This window comes from Pundamilia nyererei, unplaced genomic scaffold (assembly GCF_000239375.1).
Source record: "Pundamilia nyererei isolate P.nyererei 1_Seehausen unplaced genomic scaffold, PunNye1.0 scaffold00086, whole genome shotgun sequence".
NCBI lineage: Eukaryota > Metazoa > Chordata > Actinopteri > Cichliformes > Cichlidae > Pundamilia > Pundamilia nyererei.
In genome coordinates, this window is record NW_005187487.1 from 1,532,966 (window position 1) to 1,551,475 (window position 18,510).

An 18,510-nucleotide genomic window follows, 5' to 3' on the forward strand; every position below is an offset into this window, starting at 1 on the left:
TCCACAGTCAGTTAAAGAAAGTATGAGTTCAGGTAAAGCTAACCTCTATAGGCAGCTCTAAACATGAACATATAGAATTGGTTGGGAAAGGAACAAGGTTTTTTTTGAACTGGAAGCCTTCTATTTACCATTAGTAATTTGTTTACCAGTAGTATTCAAAGGTAGAGATTAACATGGTGGCTGAAATGCACTGCTGAAACAACTGGCTACCACCTAACAGAAGCTTACTATTTAAGTAAGTTAGAACTTTCTATTCATGCTTTCTATACCAAAACACCAGCTGATTTCCACTGACTATTTTTTGGATGATCAATACATTTTAACAAATTAAACAGATATGGATTCTGATAGAGCAGACTCTATGATACCCCAACCTTTAAATGAACAAATATATTTTAAAAATACAGATTCCTACATTTCCTACAATGCAATTAAATTATAAAACAACTTGTCAGAGTCTAACAACTTTAAAATGTAGAGTATCCCCTTGAGATTTAATATTAATAATAAATGGTTTACATAATTATTCTTTCTAAATGCAAGTTTTTTGATGGTTAGCATGCGAGAGGCTTGTTTTAAAAAGCTAAATCAGATGATTTTTTGAAAGCTGAGATATCTTGTGCACTCAAGCTGAGAAGATAAGCCATCTTGAGACACTGGTGAGCTCTAAAAGAGTTCCAGCACATCGCTGTATTCATTTCAGCAGCTAAGCAAGTTGCAATTCCATCTTTTGAGCTGCTCCAGGCCTCCAAGCATGCTCTGGATTTGATAAGCCACAAACACTGTGTCTCATGGCACTGATGCTCTGACTCTTTGTCTGTACAACACCCAAACATAAAATCTGTATGTGTCACGAGAATAGGAGTACTGATGTCAGAATTTGGGTGCCAGCCTCCTACGGGAGAAATAGATGTGGAGGTGGGGATATGGACGTTTTAAGGGATAAGTGGGTTCAGTGAGAAACTGCTCTTCCTCGCCCTTTCATGGCGAATCATATCCCATTAGGTGGGTTTTGTCCTGTGATGAGGATGCTGCTGGCGCTCCTCAACAATCCCATTAGAGATCATAAAGGGAGCTGGGGATGTGGCCTGAGAGCACTCAGGCTGCTCCTCTCAAACTGACTGACTTCTTGTGTATGGCAACTGCACCATATCTGGTAATGGCTTTTTTACTCCTGGTGAATGTTGGGTTTTTCTCTTCAAAGTGTCCATGTTCCTCTCTGATGCTTCATAGTTCACTGCTTAGTGTCACACAGATTGGTTTGATTTAGTTCAAATATAAGTCTGACTTAAGATGTGTGAACACCCAAGGACAATCTGACAACAGAGAAAAGCTTAGTGGCAGGGCTTCACTAGACTGGAAAGACCATGGATGTATTAGACTATTCTTAACATGTAACCTTCCTACCTCCTTTATACATCCACTTTTCCTTTGCCACCCTGTCATATGCCCGAATATTTTAATGATTTAAAAACCTTTTCTGGGACATACAACAATATCACATGTATATATATTTTAATCATACCATTAAAGCTGCTCTAATCAATATGTTTATATTATATTCCATTAATCTATGAAAGGGGCCACTTGTAGTGAGGGGCCTTCTTCTATATTGTAGCCATTTCATTGAAGACACCAGCTTATTGGTGAGGACCAATACAGAGCTACAAGAAAGTGAAATATTGCACTTGTTTTCCCAGAAGACTAGAAATACAACTCCAAGTGGTTATTAATTCAAAACTTAAAACAAAGTACTAATGTATGATTATATACATCTGTCTTCAATTCAGTCTTCATATTCATTTCCTTCAGGTTAAGTAATGGCAGGAAACAAGTGAGGAAAGACAGGAAATAAGCCATGAGAAACATGTCCATCAATGAAACATAGTTTATCTGGTATATATGAACATAGTTCTTCTTTGTCAGAATCACAAAAGCATAAAAGCAAGGATGCAATTTAAAGACAAAATGAGATGAACACTTTCTTTCAACAGTACATTTCCTTGTTGTTCTCACTGTAAAAAAAAAATACACAGCTAAACTGGTAGTGGATTGTAGGGATTCCTTTTTTGCAATAATTAGTTTAGTTATTTTTAATTAGTTTGTAATAAGAAAATCAATACTGTAGTTTTAAGTGAAAGTCAAGAGTGTGTAATGCATAATGTATTATGCATAATGCATGTCAGGAAAGTGTAAATTTACAATAAATCCTTTTAAAAGGACTTCATATATACAGTCATACATTCAATCCTAGACTTTGACCATTTAATTACCAACACTGGCGGATTTTTACTTCGACTCACATTTGTAGGAATTTGATTAAACTCTGACTGTTTTAAACAAATCAATGCTCAGTGCAGAATATAAAAGTTGGAGCGTGACCTAGTGCACCTCTACTTCTCTGGACCTACTTATGCAAGTGTGATCTTAGTCAAGCACCCCCAACTGGCTGTTAATATTAATTTAAGCCCTTTGAAGAATCATTTTACTGCTGATGGTTAGTGAGACTAACAAAGTACCCATCTTATCATGTTTTCTGTATACACAAGCATAACAAGCAGCATTTTTCACAAGTGGGAGACGTTTGGTTTCAGGCCTTTCTAAGAGAAAGGCTTCTGGAAGTCTGGAGACGAATGCAGAAGGGTGAACAACAAAGTCCACATCCTCCTTTAAACTTTTGACTCCTTTTTTTTTAATATTCTTCAGGAATAGGCACTAAAAAGACTTGGTTAGGTTTAGGAAAAGGTTATTTACACTTTACAGCGTAAACTTTACTTAGTTGTTTGGAAGGATTTTGGTCGGAAAGCCTTTACTGATAACTTTTTGCATGTTTTCCAGCCATTGGCTTGTTTTAATAGTAAAATTAATTTAATGCAAATTTAATGTAAAATATATTCTGTCTAATAAATGGCAAGGACAAATATAAAATGAGCTATACACATAGGGTAGTATACAGTGCACAATTTCAAGAACAGTATGACCACTGATTATGCACATTATTTACATTTCCCATTATGAAAGTGGAGCATCTCAGGATGTGAGCTTCACATGCAGCTCGTGTACAGTATGTGTTCAACTCTACATCCAGCTCTAAGCTAAACTCTAGTGCTGAGGCCTCTCGCAAGCATAACCATTAATCAAACAGGCAGCTTTTTTTTTTAAAAAAAGAGTAAAAAACTGAAAAACACAAGTGGCATAAATAAGTAAAACATCAGGGGAAAGGAGAAAAGAGACAGTGCTGCTGAATAAGGAATGAAAAAGGAATCACAGCCAAAGTCACCTTGAGCCCAGCTAATTTACAAAACAGTGACATAAGCATTAACTACAATCAGGGTGATTAATATCATAAAGGGCATTAGCTGCTGTTTACACTGTCAAGGTGTTTATCTGTAGCTACCAATTTGGCAAGCTTGCCATTTTCATATTTTATTTGAAGTATGGCTGCCTACAGAATGCTAACAGCTTGTGTTTTGGGCAACAGTTGCGGTCTGTGAGCTTTTGAGATGGAGCCAACTAATGTGAGGGCCGCTTCACAGGCCATACAAGTCACCAGCTCAGGCAGCTAAATTAATGATTTCTTCACTTTCTTTAAACCCAGAAAAATCAGCCGTCTCATTACGCTGACAGCAGACCTGTTCAATGTGTGACTGTCATAAATGAATCTGAGCAGATTCAAGGGCTATCTCATTAAAATGCATTAAGTTTTCACTGGGCATAGTGACACAGAACTGGTGTTTTCTTAAATCAGAACAGAAACTACTATGTTTGCAATACTTCAAATGGGTTTACATGGAAATGCGCACGTGTTGACAGTGTATAGTGCTAATAATATCCCTGCACTTAGTTCAGTCAAGCTACACAGACATTTGAGCACCAAGTTTGTATTGCCAGTGCTCTGAATCAGAGGACTCAGTCAATGTATTACACTAACACAGACTGGCGAACTACAGCAGGGCAAGCTCTTCTATTTATGTTGAATTCTTTGCTTTGTCCTATATAGTGACACTATATCTGCAAGCACGCCATCACCAAATGAAGACTAGTTTGAAGCCAACACTGAGACACATGCACTTGATCATGCTCAGTGTAATGTGCAGTATCGATCAGGTGTACAGGGTGTCATGGGTCCACTGGGGTGTCACAACACTGCTGACTTTTTGAGTGAATTGATCATAGAAATGTATAAATAATAAAGTGGCCTGTCATTCTGACTTCCTATTGATTTTACCATTAGCAGTTGATTGATACAAGTTTAAATGTCAGGAGTCCCATTGATTACCATGAATCCACACTTGCAATGTCATGTCACTTTTCCTGTGGCACTGCGGGTTTCCACCTGGAAGGACTAAATTAAAGGTCAACAGGTGCAGTGTGCCATCGAGCTCCATTTAAACTGCAGTCCCACCAAAGTATTTACGCTTTAAATTCAGCTTAAGAATGTCGCCACTTCACTTTTTCCATAGAAAATGTCCATAGACTGTACATAAAAGATGACAGCTGCTATTTCAAAATGTTTCAAGTCAAATGATGTGCATTTTTTTCAGTAATGCATATAGTTTTTGATATTCTTTTCAATTACATTACAGCTACTAGCCTGCAACTCCCCCCCCAATTTCTTTTCCCGTATTTTGCGGTGATTCAAACAAAATTCATTCACAGATACAAATTCTGGTGAACGTTAAGTCACTTGTCACGAATGGACAATGTACATTGAATGTGATATGTTAAACAAACAAAAGGAGAACATAACATCACATTTACAGATTATAATTAATTAATATAATATGTACAAAAATCAAAAGAATTGGGGTTAATAATTAAATCTTTTTTTTTTAAACATACAGATGTCAGTAATTGCTGTATGTGTAGTGATATTTGTGCAAAGTCTAGCCGACTCATTAAGTAGGCGAATATATGGGGTATATACAGACATATATACAGATGCATACTATGATTGTTATAATGATATTAATCCCAGTAATCCAGTTGGAGGTTCAACTTTCTCTCCTACTTGGAGTTTGCCATCACTTTTCATCTGTATACTGATGTGGAAAATGGTGGCTGCTTGTAGTGTATGCCTGTGTGTAGATTCAGGAGTCACTTCTTTTTAGGTGGTGGTTGGGTAACTGCACCTGTGAAGTCAGGACTTGTGCATTTGTGTGCAGGCAGGTAAACAAAGCTGGCGACAGGATGTTCAGCAAATTGTTTCAAATTGTAGGACTGCCTGCTGCTTGAACTGCAAATCTTGTTTTCTTCTTCTACATGTATAAAAAGGTGCAGCCTGTATGTGTGAAGAATTTGGATTTTTTAAAAAAGCTCATCTGGCTGAGCTGTGCTGGGTAACAAAAGTAAATGAACATATTTTTTGCCACAAGGTAATTAGTAGTAAATGGTCTCTTTTTAATGTGGTAATTAGTCAAACTTATACTGTACATTATATGATTCAGCATGATTTGTTTCCAGTGTTGAGGCTGTTCCTTTATTTAGATTTTTTGAATGAATCTCTTTTGGTAAAGTTTGCAATTAGAAGATATTTTCATTAGGCACATTTGGAATTTTTTCATGTAACTTTTGGAGCAAGTCCGATCATTTTGAAATGTCTGCAGTGGGAATTATCACAGTTCTGCTCTGCTCCTACTAAAGAGTAAGCGATTCAAACATACACTTGGCAGCGACTGTATTAAAACAACAAACATATGAACACTAGCAGAGACGATACACATGTTGAATGACGTCAGCCTAGCACAACACAATAAAACAGCACGCAGAGAAATTAAGCGATGATAAATTCCAGGCTTTACTAAGCATATATGCGGTGGTGGAAACGTACTCTGAGAATGCTGACGCTTTCTTTTTTTTTAAAAAGAAAGCAAGAGACCTCAAAACAGCCAAAGCAAGTCTGAATTGGTGTGGTTTAATTAACATTATCAGTGACCACAAAACAACAAGCTGGTTATGCAGGCAAAGAAAAACATTTGACACTCTGGCTTTTGGAGTATATCATCAGTGGTTCGAGGCGCTGAAGTCTGCCAGAGGAACCTTCTGTCAGAGACTGATGGCTTGTTTCAAATTTCATGACATATAACAAAAACAGCCACCGGTCTTTTTTTGATATAGACCGGTGCATTGTATTAATATCACAGTGCAAATTCACGCATGCACTTTTTAGCATAAAACCAGTGTCACACAACAACAGCTTCACTAACAGCATCTTCCAACTTAAAATTCATGTAGGTGGAGTGAATGTAATCAGGAAAAATGGTTCTTGGAGGTTTATGGTTCTCATAGGAGCACCCTTGTGCACCCTCAGGCAGTCCCCAGAAATGTTCGTTCTTAACTTACCTAGTGTTGATTAGTCTGCCATATAATTGTGTATTACATACACTAATCTATCATGCAGTAGCTCATGCTGGGCAACGGGAAATGGCGTGTCACAGGATGAACAAAAACGTATTCATCCGCATCCTTATTTCCTGTGTTTCTGTATCTTCTGCAAACTACAATGCCATCTCTTTAATCAGAAGTTAACATAAAACAAATGAAACTTTAGTCCACACAAAATACAAGTTTTAAGTTGTAACTCTTGAAGCAAAAAGGTCACCCATTTCTTCTTGTTGCTTAATAGTTTGCTTTGAAATCTGCCACAACAACCAAACACTTCCAGTATCGAGAAATCAGGCTTTCACATTACTGTGGTGGAATATTTTTTGAGAAATTTAGAGGTTTGGGATTTCTCAAATTCTTGGGATCATTATGTTTCACATTAGTGTTTCAGTTACAGCTAACAGACTAATAACTGATTTTCTGTCCAAGAGCTGAACTTATGATTCACTCAATAATTGCAAGTCACCCTAAAGCAGTAAATCACTGACATATTGACATCTTCATGCTTGGCTGTAGCTATTATTTTTCTTTTAGTGAATGTCTATATTTGGTTTAAGCCAAATTAAAGAGATATAAATGGATCTCTTGACTTCTGAACAGTACAACTTTCTTCTCATCTGTTTCCCCAGAAGCTTCATCAAACAGTGAAAAGTTTGAGCCAGATTCAACCAGGAAGGTGAACATTATTATATTTTGCAGTGCCAGCTTGTCTTCAAATCAGGAAGGTTACAAAGTAACGTGTTTCAGTAATGCGGTAATACATACTGTGCTAAACTCAGTAATTACTGATTAAGTAATTATTAGTAAAAAAACAAATATTTAAAAAAAAAAACATGCTTTTTCTACCTGTGCTACAATCAGCTGATTTCAGTAAGTCCGCAGGAGGACAAAAATGTTGGCACAAAACAGCTTTTGAGGAGATAAGTTGTCGACATTACTTTTATTTTTATTGCACAAAAGAAAAAACTGCAATGGTAAAGAGGAAACTGCATCTAAGACAGAAACAACCAGATTATACTGCATACAGAACTTTGCAAGCATCTGCACAGACAGCATGCTGACAGAAAGCTAGCCAAGAGACCAGAGTGATTTTCAAGCTGAGTGAGCAGTCAGACTTGCAGCCTTTATTTCTACCTGTTCATGTTTCTAAAGTAGAATAACTGTGGAAATGGCTTTGAAGTCTCTTTGGGCTGTAGTATTGACTTTGTGTTCATATGTAAAAACTAAAAGAAAGAGCGTATGTGTGTCCTCATTAGGATAGAGATTTGTGTTGCTGTGCGGCTCTGTTGCCTATATTGTTAACTGATAATTATGTAACAATTTGTTCAAGACATTTTATGGAGTAATGGGAAAGTAATGTAACAAGTGGTGTATCAGTTACTTTCTCCAGTGAATAATTACGTAACGTACTCCATTACTTAAAAAAAAAAACAAATAACGAGTTATGTGTAATATATTACTTTTCTTGAGACACTGCTTATGAATAACTTGACATGGATGAGGTGAGTGATCCATGCTTTCCATGGATCCTTTGTGACTTTCTGAAGGATCCATCCCCATGATCTTAAAGGAATTTTTAAAATTCTGCAAAGGTTAACTATCATTCTGAGCCTTCAGTGTATTTGTTCTGTTCCTTTTTATTATTTATAGAGTTTAACTTCTTATGTTTTCACTATCTTTGGTTAGAAAAGTGTTTATAAACACCCTTATCAGAGGGCTATGTAATTCCTAGGTGATATCCTTAAAGGCTAGAGAAATGTGCTTGCCATTGCCCCTAGAAGCTAAAGAAAATGATGCATTTAATTAGCGTAGTACATCTGTGGTGAGTGAAGCTATAATTGCTCTGTTTGGTGTCTTAGTATCTCTACACCCTGAAGAAGGTGCAAGCCGATACGTGTCAGTGTATTTTTTAAGGTCTCTAGCCCTGCAAAATGAAGACTTTTTACTACTTTTTTAAACCCACCCTGAATGCCTGCAACCCTTCAGAGGCCTGCGCGCTTGAAAACAGTTATCAGTGTACTATGGTCATTTTTTAAATTTTCATTTTCTGGAGGTCAAGATGGTATTAGATAATCTTTTGGCTTTTATACAGATCATTATTTTGAAAACTTAAATTTTTTATTGTCACAGGCTGTGTGTTTGTGTTATATTAGAGTTTGTTCTAGGTTAGGCTCAGTTTGGTATCAGATACATTTTCACAACACATCCAGTGAGCTTCTGAATGCTCACTTGAAGGTGTATTGAGAACATTTCTGTGTCATGCTATCATTTCACCATTAACGGCAAACTTGTGTAAAGAAAAAACATTAACAGGTATATAAAAAATACTAAGGATCGTCGCTGGTAAGTAGAGCAGTTTTCAGTAACAAAAAAAAATCAACTATTTCCAATCCCAAATGCAGGGATTTCTCTTGTTTAATTCGGGAGATTCTACACATGAATTTGCCTCCTTGGGCGAAACTGTCAATGCAAAGTTCTGCTGCAGCATCTTGAGGCATCTGAGAGAGAATACTCAGCAGTGATCTGAATTGTGGAGCATGTCGACACAGAACACATTAATAACATCTTTTGGCCACACTAACACAGTCTGCTCACCATCTGGACCACTTACCAGATTTGCCTCCCCATGACTTTGTCCACTTACTGAAAATGAAAATCAAGTTGAAGGATCACCGTTCTGACACATTTGAGATCCAGCACACACTGCAGATGCACACGTGCAATTAGACCAAACAGGACTATCGAGCGATTCAAAAGTAGGAGTCCTGCTGAAAATAATCTAGAGGTCCACAAGAAAATTGCCTTGAACAGAAAATAAGCCAAAAGTGAGGTTTTTGATTCTTATAGGCCCAATCTCAGAACATCTTCATTTTGGTCTTAAATAAACACAAAAAAGTGCCGGAACTAGTAAATAACTTTTAAATTACCTGTTTATTTATTCTCATATTTGTCCTAAAAACCATCTGAAATGTCTGAAACTCAAAGCTGTTCTATTGTAACACAGAAGAAAGGCAACGACAAATGTGCTAGAAGCTAGAGCCTGGCAATGTTTGGCATATTGTGGAAATAATTGTGACTCATAAATTAAAAGACTAATCTTCTCAGCTCGAGTAGTGATTGGGCCTGTGAGTTGGCGGGATCGTAATCACAGAAATCCTGCCTTCAAATTCACATTAGCATGTTTTTCATTGGCATGAATACACATAATTATTACTGCAAAAACAAGTCAATCACGTTTAGCTATGAAGTTAATGACAATGCAACAAAACAATTCAAATGACAATAATTACTTAAAAAATGAAGATGAATAATGATAAAATTAATTGAGTGTGTCTGTGAACGCTTGTTTACAAATGACTGTAATTATGCTGGGTGAACAGTAACTTTTGTCGGACCGACTACACTCTCTAGCGCCATAGATTAAACTTCTCTCGAGGCTACTACACCAGCTACTTCGTCAGGAGACAAAGGAAAAGCTTTTGAAAATTACGTTGTTTTTCCATCTTCCAAAGAGAAATCTCTTCCAGAAGGGCCACAGACAACACAAGGTAAACAAAGTGCTGAGTATGTAATGTACTGTTTGCTTCCTTTATGATTCAGAAGGAATTACTGAGTTTGCTTAACGCGTAAAACATCCACACACTAGGATTCAATTTTGAGGCTCTCCAAGGAAATGGCATACTGGTGACGCTCAATAGAAAATCATGTGTTTGGATTTGAGGCTGAGCTGAATGGCAAATATGGCAAGAAATGCTCTAACATGCACAGCTGCTCCTTTCAAGCATGATGGTAGCAGTCTTTTACTTTAGGGCTTCAATCAAATTCTGTTAAGTGTGTTCATGAAGACACTCTTTGCTAATGGAGCGACGAGAAACATCAGCTTCCCAACGAGCTCTGAGGAAGGTATATGCAGCTTAATGAGGCGGAAGCTCGACTTCTTCCAGCTTCCAACGCTGAAATCATTTAAAGATTCTTTTGCAACCTATTTATGGCACCACTTGGTAAACATAACAAAGGTTAATAAAGTGGAGGCCATATCTTTATCACACCTGCAGAGCATTGTTTCCCTTCTCTTATATTGTAACTGGTAGAAGTATTTCTTATTAATGGTGTCCCCCATAGAGCGCACAAGGCGAGTAAGTATAAATGCACTGTGCAGAGTTTAATGCCTTGATTCCCGCAGGCATGCTTCCCTGATTGTCAAATTATTCTGGGTGCCATGGCGGGTATTTATTTCATGCTAATAGCCAGCGTCTTTCTGGAGGCTGGAAAAACAAGTGTAGCACGTACATTACACAGAAAAATGCCAAACATTGGTGAGTCAGGGGCGTAAAAATGCTGAAAAAGTGAGACAGTACTCATTGGAGCCTAGTGTTGAGGCATTTTGTACGGAGGAGGGAGTTCGTGACAACAGAAAGACACGGAGGGAGGACAGGTGTGTGCGTGCGTGTGTGAAATGTTCAGAGCTCATGTCTTTCTGTGGATCAGCAGCAAGTAAACACAGTTTTGCTTTGCAGAAACACACAATGTAATCATCACTTATGACAATAACTGTGGCTCTGCAAACAGGCAACAGAGTAATCAAGTCAAAGGCACTGAGCATACAATGTGAGGCTTATAGTGTCAGTGGAGTCCACCCATGTTGTGAATACTTCTGTCATTTCTTACCCATGATCATTCATTAAATTCCCTTTTGTTTAGAAGTGAATTTAACCAGCATCACATAAACTGTGATTTGGCAAATCTATTCAAAATCCCATACAAAATATTCAGTCTCACAATGTATGATCTGGCAAGGGTTATGTGACGATAACCAGAGGTAGAGGTAAACCACATGCAATCATGGGAAAAAGGGTTTTCACAGTACTCTGTATAGTCCTGTAAAAAAAAACATAATGCCAATATTTCCAGAGCCACCTTTAGCAGAAATAGCTTGAAGTAACTTTCTGACTTAAATTTTATCAGTTTGAGACAAAATTTAAACACAACAATATGACACTCTTCTTTACAGTGTTGACCTTAGCCTCCTTGGGTTCCCACCACTACATTTCAGTTGGGTTGAGGTGTGATCTTTGAATGGGCCCTTCCAACACTTTGATTATTTTCTTTTTCAATAATTCTGTGTTGATCTGATTTGCTGCTGTTGACCCAGTTTGGGCCAAGCTTTAGCTGTCTGATAGATGGCCTCGGATTAGTCTCTAAAACACTTTGATATAGACTTTAATGGTTTGACTCAATGACACCGAGGTGCTCGGGTCCTGTGGCTGCAAAACGAGCCCAAATCATCACTCTTCACCACTGTGCTAAGGAGTTCATGGGAGGTGTTCGTGGTCATATGCTGCGTTTAGTTTCTATCAAACATGAGCTCTGTGCATTACTGCAAATGTATCCACTTTTGTCTCATCTGTCCACAGGACATTGTTTTGGACGTCCTGTGAATGGCACGTTTCCAAGCCATTGTTCCAGTTTATCCGACTGTACTATCATGAACTTTAACATTCAACATGCAACACCTCTGCTTTTATAGAGATACTCGTCCTTGATGATTAGTTAATGAAGTCGACAGTGGTTGTCCATCATTTGTTGAGCTAATCTGCAACCACATAGTTGAGGCTGGATAGTTTTCATTTGGCCTGTAGCCACATCTCCCTGTCTTCATGGTAAAGGTGTTGATGAGTACACTACATCCACAGCATGAATTAGCATGCAGTTTGTTCAGTGCTCTGGTGGGAGGAGCCTGTCATGTAAAGTTTCACATGTGTAGTAGAAGTGTAATGCGTGGGTGATTCGGTTGGTACTGAGATCTGCTCTAAAACTAAGAAAAAAATGTTAATGAAAACAAAAAGGTGTTGTTTGACAGTATAGTATCAAGGTCAGCAAGAACCACGCCAGACTATATTATCTGCAGGAATTGTCATATTCTGACACCAGGCAAACAGCAGCACACTCCTTTTATAGGTCAGTGCCCTTTCCCAGGTGAACTTATTCATACCGACAACACATTCACACCCAGACTGACACCTACATCTAATTATACAGTTGGCAGTTCACCTGACCTGTATCATAATGTATTGTGTGAGGTGAGATTGTTAACCCTAATCAGTATACCTTGAAGATCAGGTTAAAATATGTCACAAAAAGGTAGCTTCATGTTTTTATGACTTTGAAGCCAATAGATTTTAACTGGAATTTACCTTTTGTCAGTGCTGGGTGAATTCAGTGGGATGAGCTGGTGAATTTTGAGCATTCTCTGACAAATGCTAAAGAAATATTACGTGTGTTGTTGTTGTTTGTTTTGATTTTTTTTAAGACAAAACATGATTTATTGTTTTAACAACCCAACGCAAAAACCTAAAACATTAAAATAGGCTAACTTCATTACCTCCCTGTAGCATATGCAGACCAAAACTGGTCACTGTGTAACACTATGTGCAGTCCCACTTGTATACAGTAGGTAGAAAAATAAAAGCACTGAGATCAGAGGCAAAATCTCCTTAGAGGGCTTAGCTAGTTATCTATGGTAACTTTATATTGTTATTCTTGGATTTCTTATACTAGGCCTTGGTGCCTCTTATTTGATAAGAATGTGTTTTAGCTCCCTTCTACTCCACTTTCAGTGTTGTTGCGACTGGTAGTGACCAGGAGGGCTGCTGTGCTCACAGCTAGAACTTTGGGCATCAGGGAGATTTCCACAATCACTGACATCACACAGAGGCAACAGTAGAACACTCTTAAACTACAGTGTATGGTTTCATAGTCAGACCCACCCCTTTCTTCACATCCAGTTTCAAAACAAGACAATGGTGACGGAGAAAATGCTCCTCAAGCCTTCTAAGTAGGACTTCAGGAACCGCTGGGTGATGTCACGGCATCTATGCTCCTCTTTCATGCTGTCTATGGTCTGTCAACTTGAATCATAAAAAGTGTGTATTTTTACTGGCAACACATCCAGTTTTCTATTAGTGTAAGGAAAATAGGTTTCAGCATGCCTCTAAGATGTGTATATATATATGTGTGTGTGTGTGTGTGTTTGAGAGAGAAAACAATAATATTATATGTTCTGTCATACGTTGACATTGTGCTTAGATTCCTGCTTTCTTATTTCATACAGTAGGAGAAAAATGAGCTAGAGTGTGAAAGAACAGTCCTTTTACTATTTTCCTTTTCTACTTTGATGCTTAGCTCTCACTGCATCCCCCTACCAACAGATTTGAAATGAAAGGATACGCCTATATCTTCTCGCCGAAGCTTCGTATACGAAGCGCCTCTGAGCAGCACTCTTCCTGAATGATTAAATATGTGATCAATTTTAGGGTTATGTAAGGATGCGGCATAGAGGCGAAATGAGAAATGATCATGGAGGTAATAAACAATGGACAGTAGTCTATTTATTCCAATCAAATCCTGTAAGTGCTCATTGAAGTCTATATTTCCAGTTTTTTGCTGTTCTTTGGTTTTACATAAGTGCAGCACACATAAACCTAGTTTGCTGAAGTGTGAATGTCATCTTCTCCTCAAAATTAAACGAATAAATAATAAATGTATTGCTTAAAGATGTCATGGTCCCCCAGAATGATACATAGGAGGAGCTTCAGCTGATTTAAATCCCTGTCAGCTGGACAAATATGTCAGAGAGAGTGTTGGGCAAATAAAACAATTTTGATATGACACAGTTGTGGTTAAGGTTTGGCTTCACATGTACGAAAATGGCCTCTTGGTGGTTTTTAAAGTGAAAGAAAGTGGTGCTCTCAAAAAAATCCAGCTGAGTCCCCCGGGGGAAAGAAAAAACATCCCCTGCTGGCTTCCCACCTGCGAACACTCAAAACTGTTTTGGGCAGAAAGCCTGCCGGGAGCCGACATATTACCTCCATTTCAATTAAAAAAAAGCTGGGTGTTAAAAATGCTTACATAAGCACACCGCTGATGTGAGCATTTTTATGACTTTTGGGTTTGTTTTGGTACACAAGCTGGTTTGGGAAAATCATAGTTTCTGCAACAGACCATGGTTATCATGAAGGCGTGTCAAAAGCATAATGACAAGTGAAAGGAAACATCCTTTGCCAAAGTCCAAAATTTTGCTGACCCATCCAGGTGCTCTGACTTCCTCCCTGTGCAGATGTCACATTGTTTCTGTACCTGTTGTTTTTTTACAGTCACACAATAGCAACCATCCTGATCTGCAACAGAGCTGCTGGAAGTTGTAGGCTTCAGTGTTTTTCTCAAGTATCGCTTAAATGTCACAATGTGAAAGGGGTGCTTTTAAAAAATAAACTAAAAATGATGTGTTTACTGCAAAAACCATATCATAGCATCAACGCAAGATGGGTTCCCACCTGTTAACACCACCAGCTGTGTTGCTGGAATCCCTGCCGGGAGCTGCACGGGTAGTCCACTCAGATGCCTCTCTACTACAGTCTCAGATGTGTGCGTGTGACATACTGAAGTGTTTCATTTCTACTTGTAATAACAGCATATGTCAAATGAAATCCTAACGTGGCAACCAGCACTGACAATAACTTACTGCATATTGTACAGTCATGGCTTTCTTAGTTTCACTGTGTATTTTGCATACATTTCTATGTGCACACAGTCCTTGAGGGGAAAAGGTGGTTGAGGTGGTGATGGGTGTCTTCTTTCCAGCCTAGCCAGCCTCTTCTTTTGTCTGATGGATTCCCTTGCATTTTTCTGGGCCAGCCTCCCTCATCAAAGTGATTAAGCAATTACACTGATTGTGCCGATGCTCAGAAGAACAGGGGAAGGACCCTTGAGTATTGAGTGCTAAAGCTTTCTTAGAGATAATGGCTTAATTTGTGCCTAATCAAAATAAAACCTGTTTTCTCAAATCTCCACCCTACCTGTAGTACAGGTTAGCTTGGGGAATTGAGAAGGTGTCTTTAAGAAGAAGCCAGTGGAGTTAAAAAATAAATCCCTGATGGGGCCTTTCCAACTTAAGCATCATTGCATACCCTATAGTCATCCTTATGCAGTATAGACGTGTTATTATAAAGCAATGAGGCCTCTCTTCAAATGAAATAATAATTATCATCTCAGAACTGATTTCATAGAATCCTCTAAAGATGCTGTATATACATATCATGGATACCAAGTGGAAATAATCAAAGTGTTTGGAAATTAAATCAGCATTCAGTTCATCTCTCAGAGCTGCTCTGGGCATCAATAATAAAACAGGGGTCTGGTGAGCCCTCTGAATCAGAGCAACAGAACTAAATGTATGAAATCCTCCTGTATTTTCTTCTCGCGCACACACACGCACACACGTAGTTATACCTCAGTCATCATTTTCCCATCAGAGCAGTCCAAATAACAGATCTTCCTCCGTGTGCTATCATTTCTTTACCACAATTGAAGCCAGCCAAAGCACACCCAGCGCGCAACTTCAAGCGCGCTGGATTCGGCATCAAAAATTAATCACATCAGAACTTAAATCACAACCGTGAGCGAGTTGCATCTGGGGGTGTGGGGGAACCGCATGGCAAAAGAGTGAGAGCAAAACGCGAAGGGAGGGTGGAAGAGAGGGACTCACCCGCGGAGGATATCTGGAGGTAGAGGCGGGGGTCTGAAGCTCGAATGGCCGCTGTGTACCGATCCTCAATCCCTGGCACCTGCGCCTTTTTCTCGGGCATAAGCCGGACCCTGAGCCGCCCCCCCTCAGCACCGAGCCACCACTCCAGAATAGTTGTGAGGTCCATTTCCAGGATGTACACCGGGGCCTCCTCGTACACAGACAGCCCCCCGCATCCCGTCCTGACTAAATCCTCTCCTATTTCCACCACAACTTGGTTAGATTTCCTGCTCGCCTTCGTCAAGCCCAATTTCAGAACTTTGGTCAGCGGTCGCTTGTAGAAGGAGGGGAACTGTCCATCAGCAGACGCGTTCCTCAGTGCTGATTCCGCTGCAGACTTAAGGTCCACAAAAGTAGAAATGGTTTTCTGTAAAGGTATGCATTGCATTTTTAAGTTTGCGCGCACCGTGTAACATCCGCTAAAAGTCTGGCAGTCGCCGTTTAAGGGTCTCTTTATGAACTCCGCCAGATAATAGCGCAACAGAGAGGGGACCGCAAAATCCACGGCCAGTGTTTTCCTCTTGTTCCTGGAGATTTGGGTTTGGTTCGAGTCTTTTTTGCCGCCGCTTTCCCCGCTAATGTTGCTGATGTTGCTGAAGCCGATAGCGGGCAGATCCGTCCTCGATGTGGTCCTTGGCGAGGCGCAGTGCAGCTCAGCGAGAAATGCCGCAGAAGAAACAAGCAAAAATAATATCCTGGCGTCCATGGTTTGAGAATTTGAGTGTTTAGTTTAGGAGACGCACGCCTTAATCCCACCGTTCACCGTTTCCTCTCCGCTCTTGTCACATAGATTACGCAGCGCAAAAATCACAAAGTGAGAATCGATGATCCTGCGTGTCCTGCGCCTCTTTGCCGGTGCGCACCCGTGGCAAGACGACGGGGAACTGGCTTTTACATTCGTTTGCCACCTACTATTGCTATCCTCCGGTTTGCAAGCGGGAAAAGTGCCATATCCCCTCTCTGTTCCCGGCACACAGACCTCTGAGACAATACCTTTTATTACCAGTGCGAACCTAGCGAGTCGCTCTCCGGGACGCTGATTGATATGCCGGTCGGGTCCGCTCCGGTGGCTTTCAAAGACTCCCTGTCTCTTGGCACAGTTGTGACGGCGGTACAAGTGGTCTCTCTGTCAGAAGCGGGATGCAGCGTCCCTCTCTCCCCTCACAACTAAATGAATTCACAATGAGTTTGGAGGAGTCGAGCCGCCATTAAAGTTTCAAATAAAATCTCACAGTCCTGGCTAATTGGAAACCTCTTAGACAGCCTCACTGGTTTACTGTCTACTGAAGATCTCGGTGCTCCTTTGGTCAGAACTGGCAGCTCTGATCGCTGCTGTCATGCCTGCACATGCGGTAAAGTCATTCACACATCCATTTGACGTCAATAAAAACCGTTTTCTCTGAACACGACTCCCTTGTGCGAAAAGCGTCGTTATGGACACATGTGATGCGCTCTCAGCGCAGCCGTAACTCTGCCTATTTCTTTATTGAAATTAGAAACGCCAGGAGGTGTAGCTGCACAGCTCGGCACATTGTCTTTGGTGATTTTTTTCAATGAATCACCGAGCCTTTTACGTGTCCGGAAATTGGATTGGATTAGTCGCACTCTCCCGGACCGGTTGTGTGCAAATCAAATAGTTTCAGAGGGAGGCTATTTGGGCTGTAGCCCATGCGGTTCTGTTATATCTCACGTGCAGAGGCTAATAGCCTTCTTCTTTAAAAGATCAGGGAGCTGTGTTGCCATCTTGCCAGTTCATTTGCCACACAGGCTGTGTCCTTAATTGGGAATTAAGGGGTAGGTGATTGGAGCAGGAGATTAAAAAATACCAGAAGATACTCAGTCACCTCTCTTCTTCTCCCTCCCTCACATTAACAGTCTCTTCGCTGACTTTAAAAGTTGATCAGAGAAGACACCCACTAGATGGCGTCATCACATGCTGCAGATCATTTGCACTCTTCAGTTTCACTGACAAATCCATTAATGCTCTAATTGCTCTGGAATTTTTACAGTCTGATTAGAGTGTTATCTGTGGAAGAGGATTAGGGCAATATGTGAAAATTTTATGAGTCGAGGAATCACAGTCTCCAAAGTCAGAACTGTGAAGTCTTTTTTTTTTTAAGTATAAAATTCTGGCTCAACTTTTTAACATTAATCTATCAGGTAGATATGGTACTCCAAAATAAAGTTTTTTTGATTTCTTCATATAATAAAAAATAAAATTACATTGTTACATGTTACATTTGTGTGAACAATGAGGGCTGGACTGGATATTTTTATTAAACTGACTGTTTAATTTCTTTTAATTTCTGTAGACATATGCTATAAATATAGCTGTTCTGGGTTGGAAATGCAAATCTTTAATATTACTTTTTGTTAGAAATAAATATTATTTGCAGTATGTTTTAGTTTATATCTTTGGTAATTTAGACAATGGAGACATGCACATAATTAAACTAGGCCATGCTATTGAAATGCATAACAGGAAGCAGATGAGAAGGAAACTATGTACTAATGGAATTGTCTTTGTATATGAGTTGTGTTTA

At 39.4% G+C, this 18,510-nt stretch overlaps 1 protein-coding gene across 2 annotated transcripts in view; it reads right to left on the reverse strand.

Annotated features, from left to right (window-relative positions):
* Positions 1-17,391, reverse strand: part of alk (ALK receptor tyrosine kinase) — a 400,486-nt gene extending 383,095 nt beyond the window's left edge. For both annotated transcript variants that reach the window (XM_005738755.1, XM_013912312.1), the window contains exon 1: positions 15,929-17,391. In XM_005738755.1, the coding sequence (XP_005738812.1) occupies positions 15,929-16,673 (745 nt within the window). In that variant the 5' untranslated portion in view covers positions 16,674-17,391. The remainder of the gene's footprint in view (positions 1-15,928) is intronic.
* Positions 17,392-18,510: the final 1,119 nt, after the last annotated feature.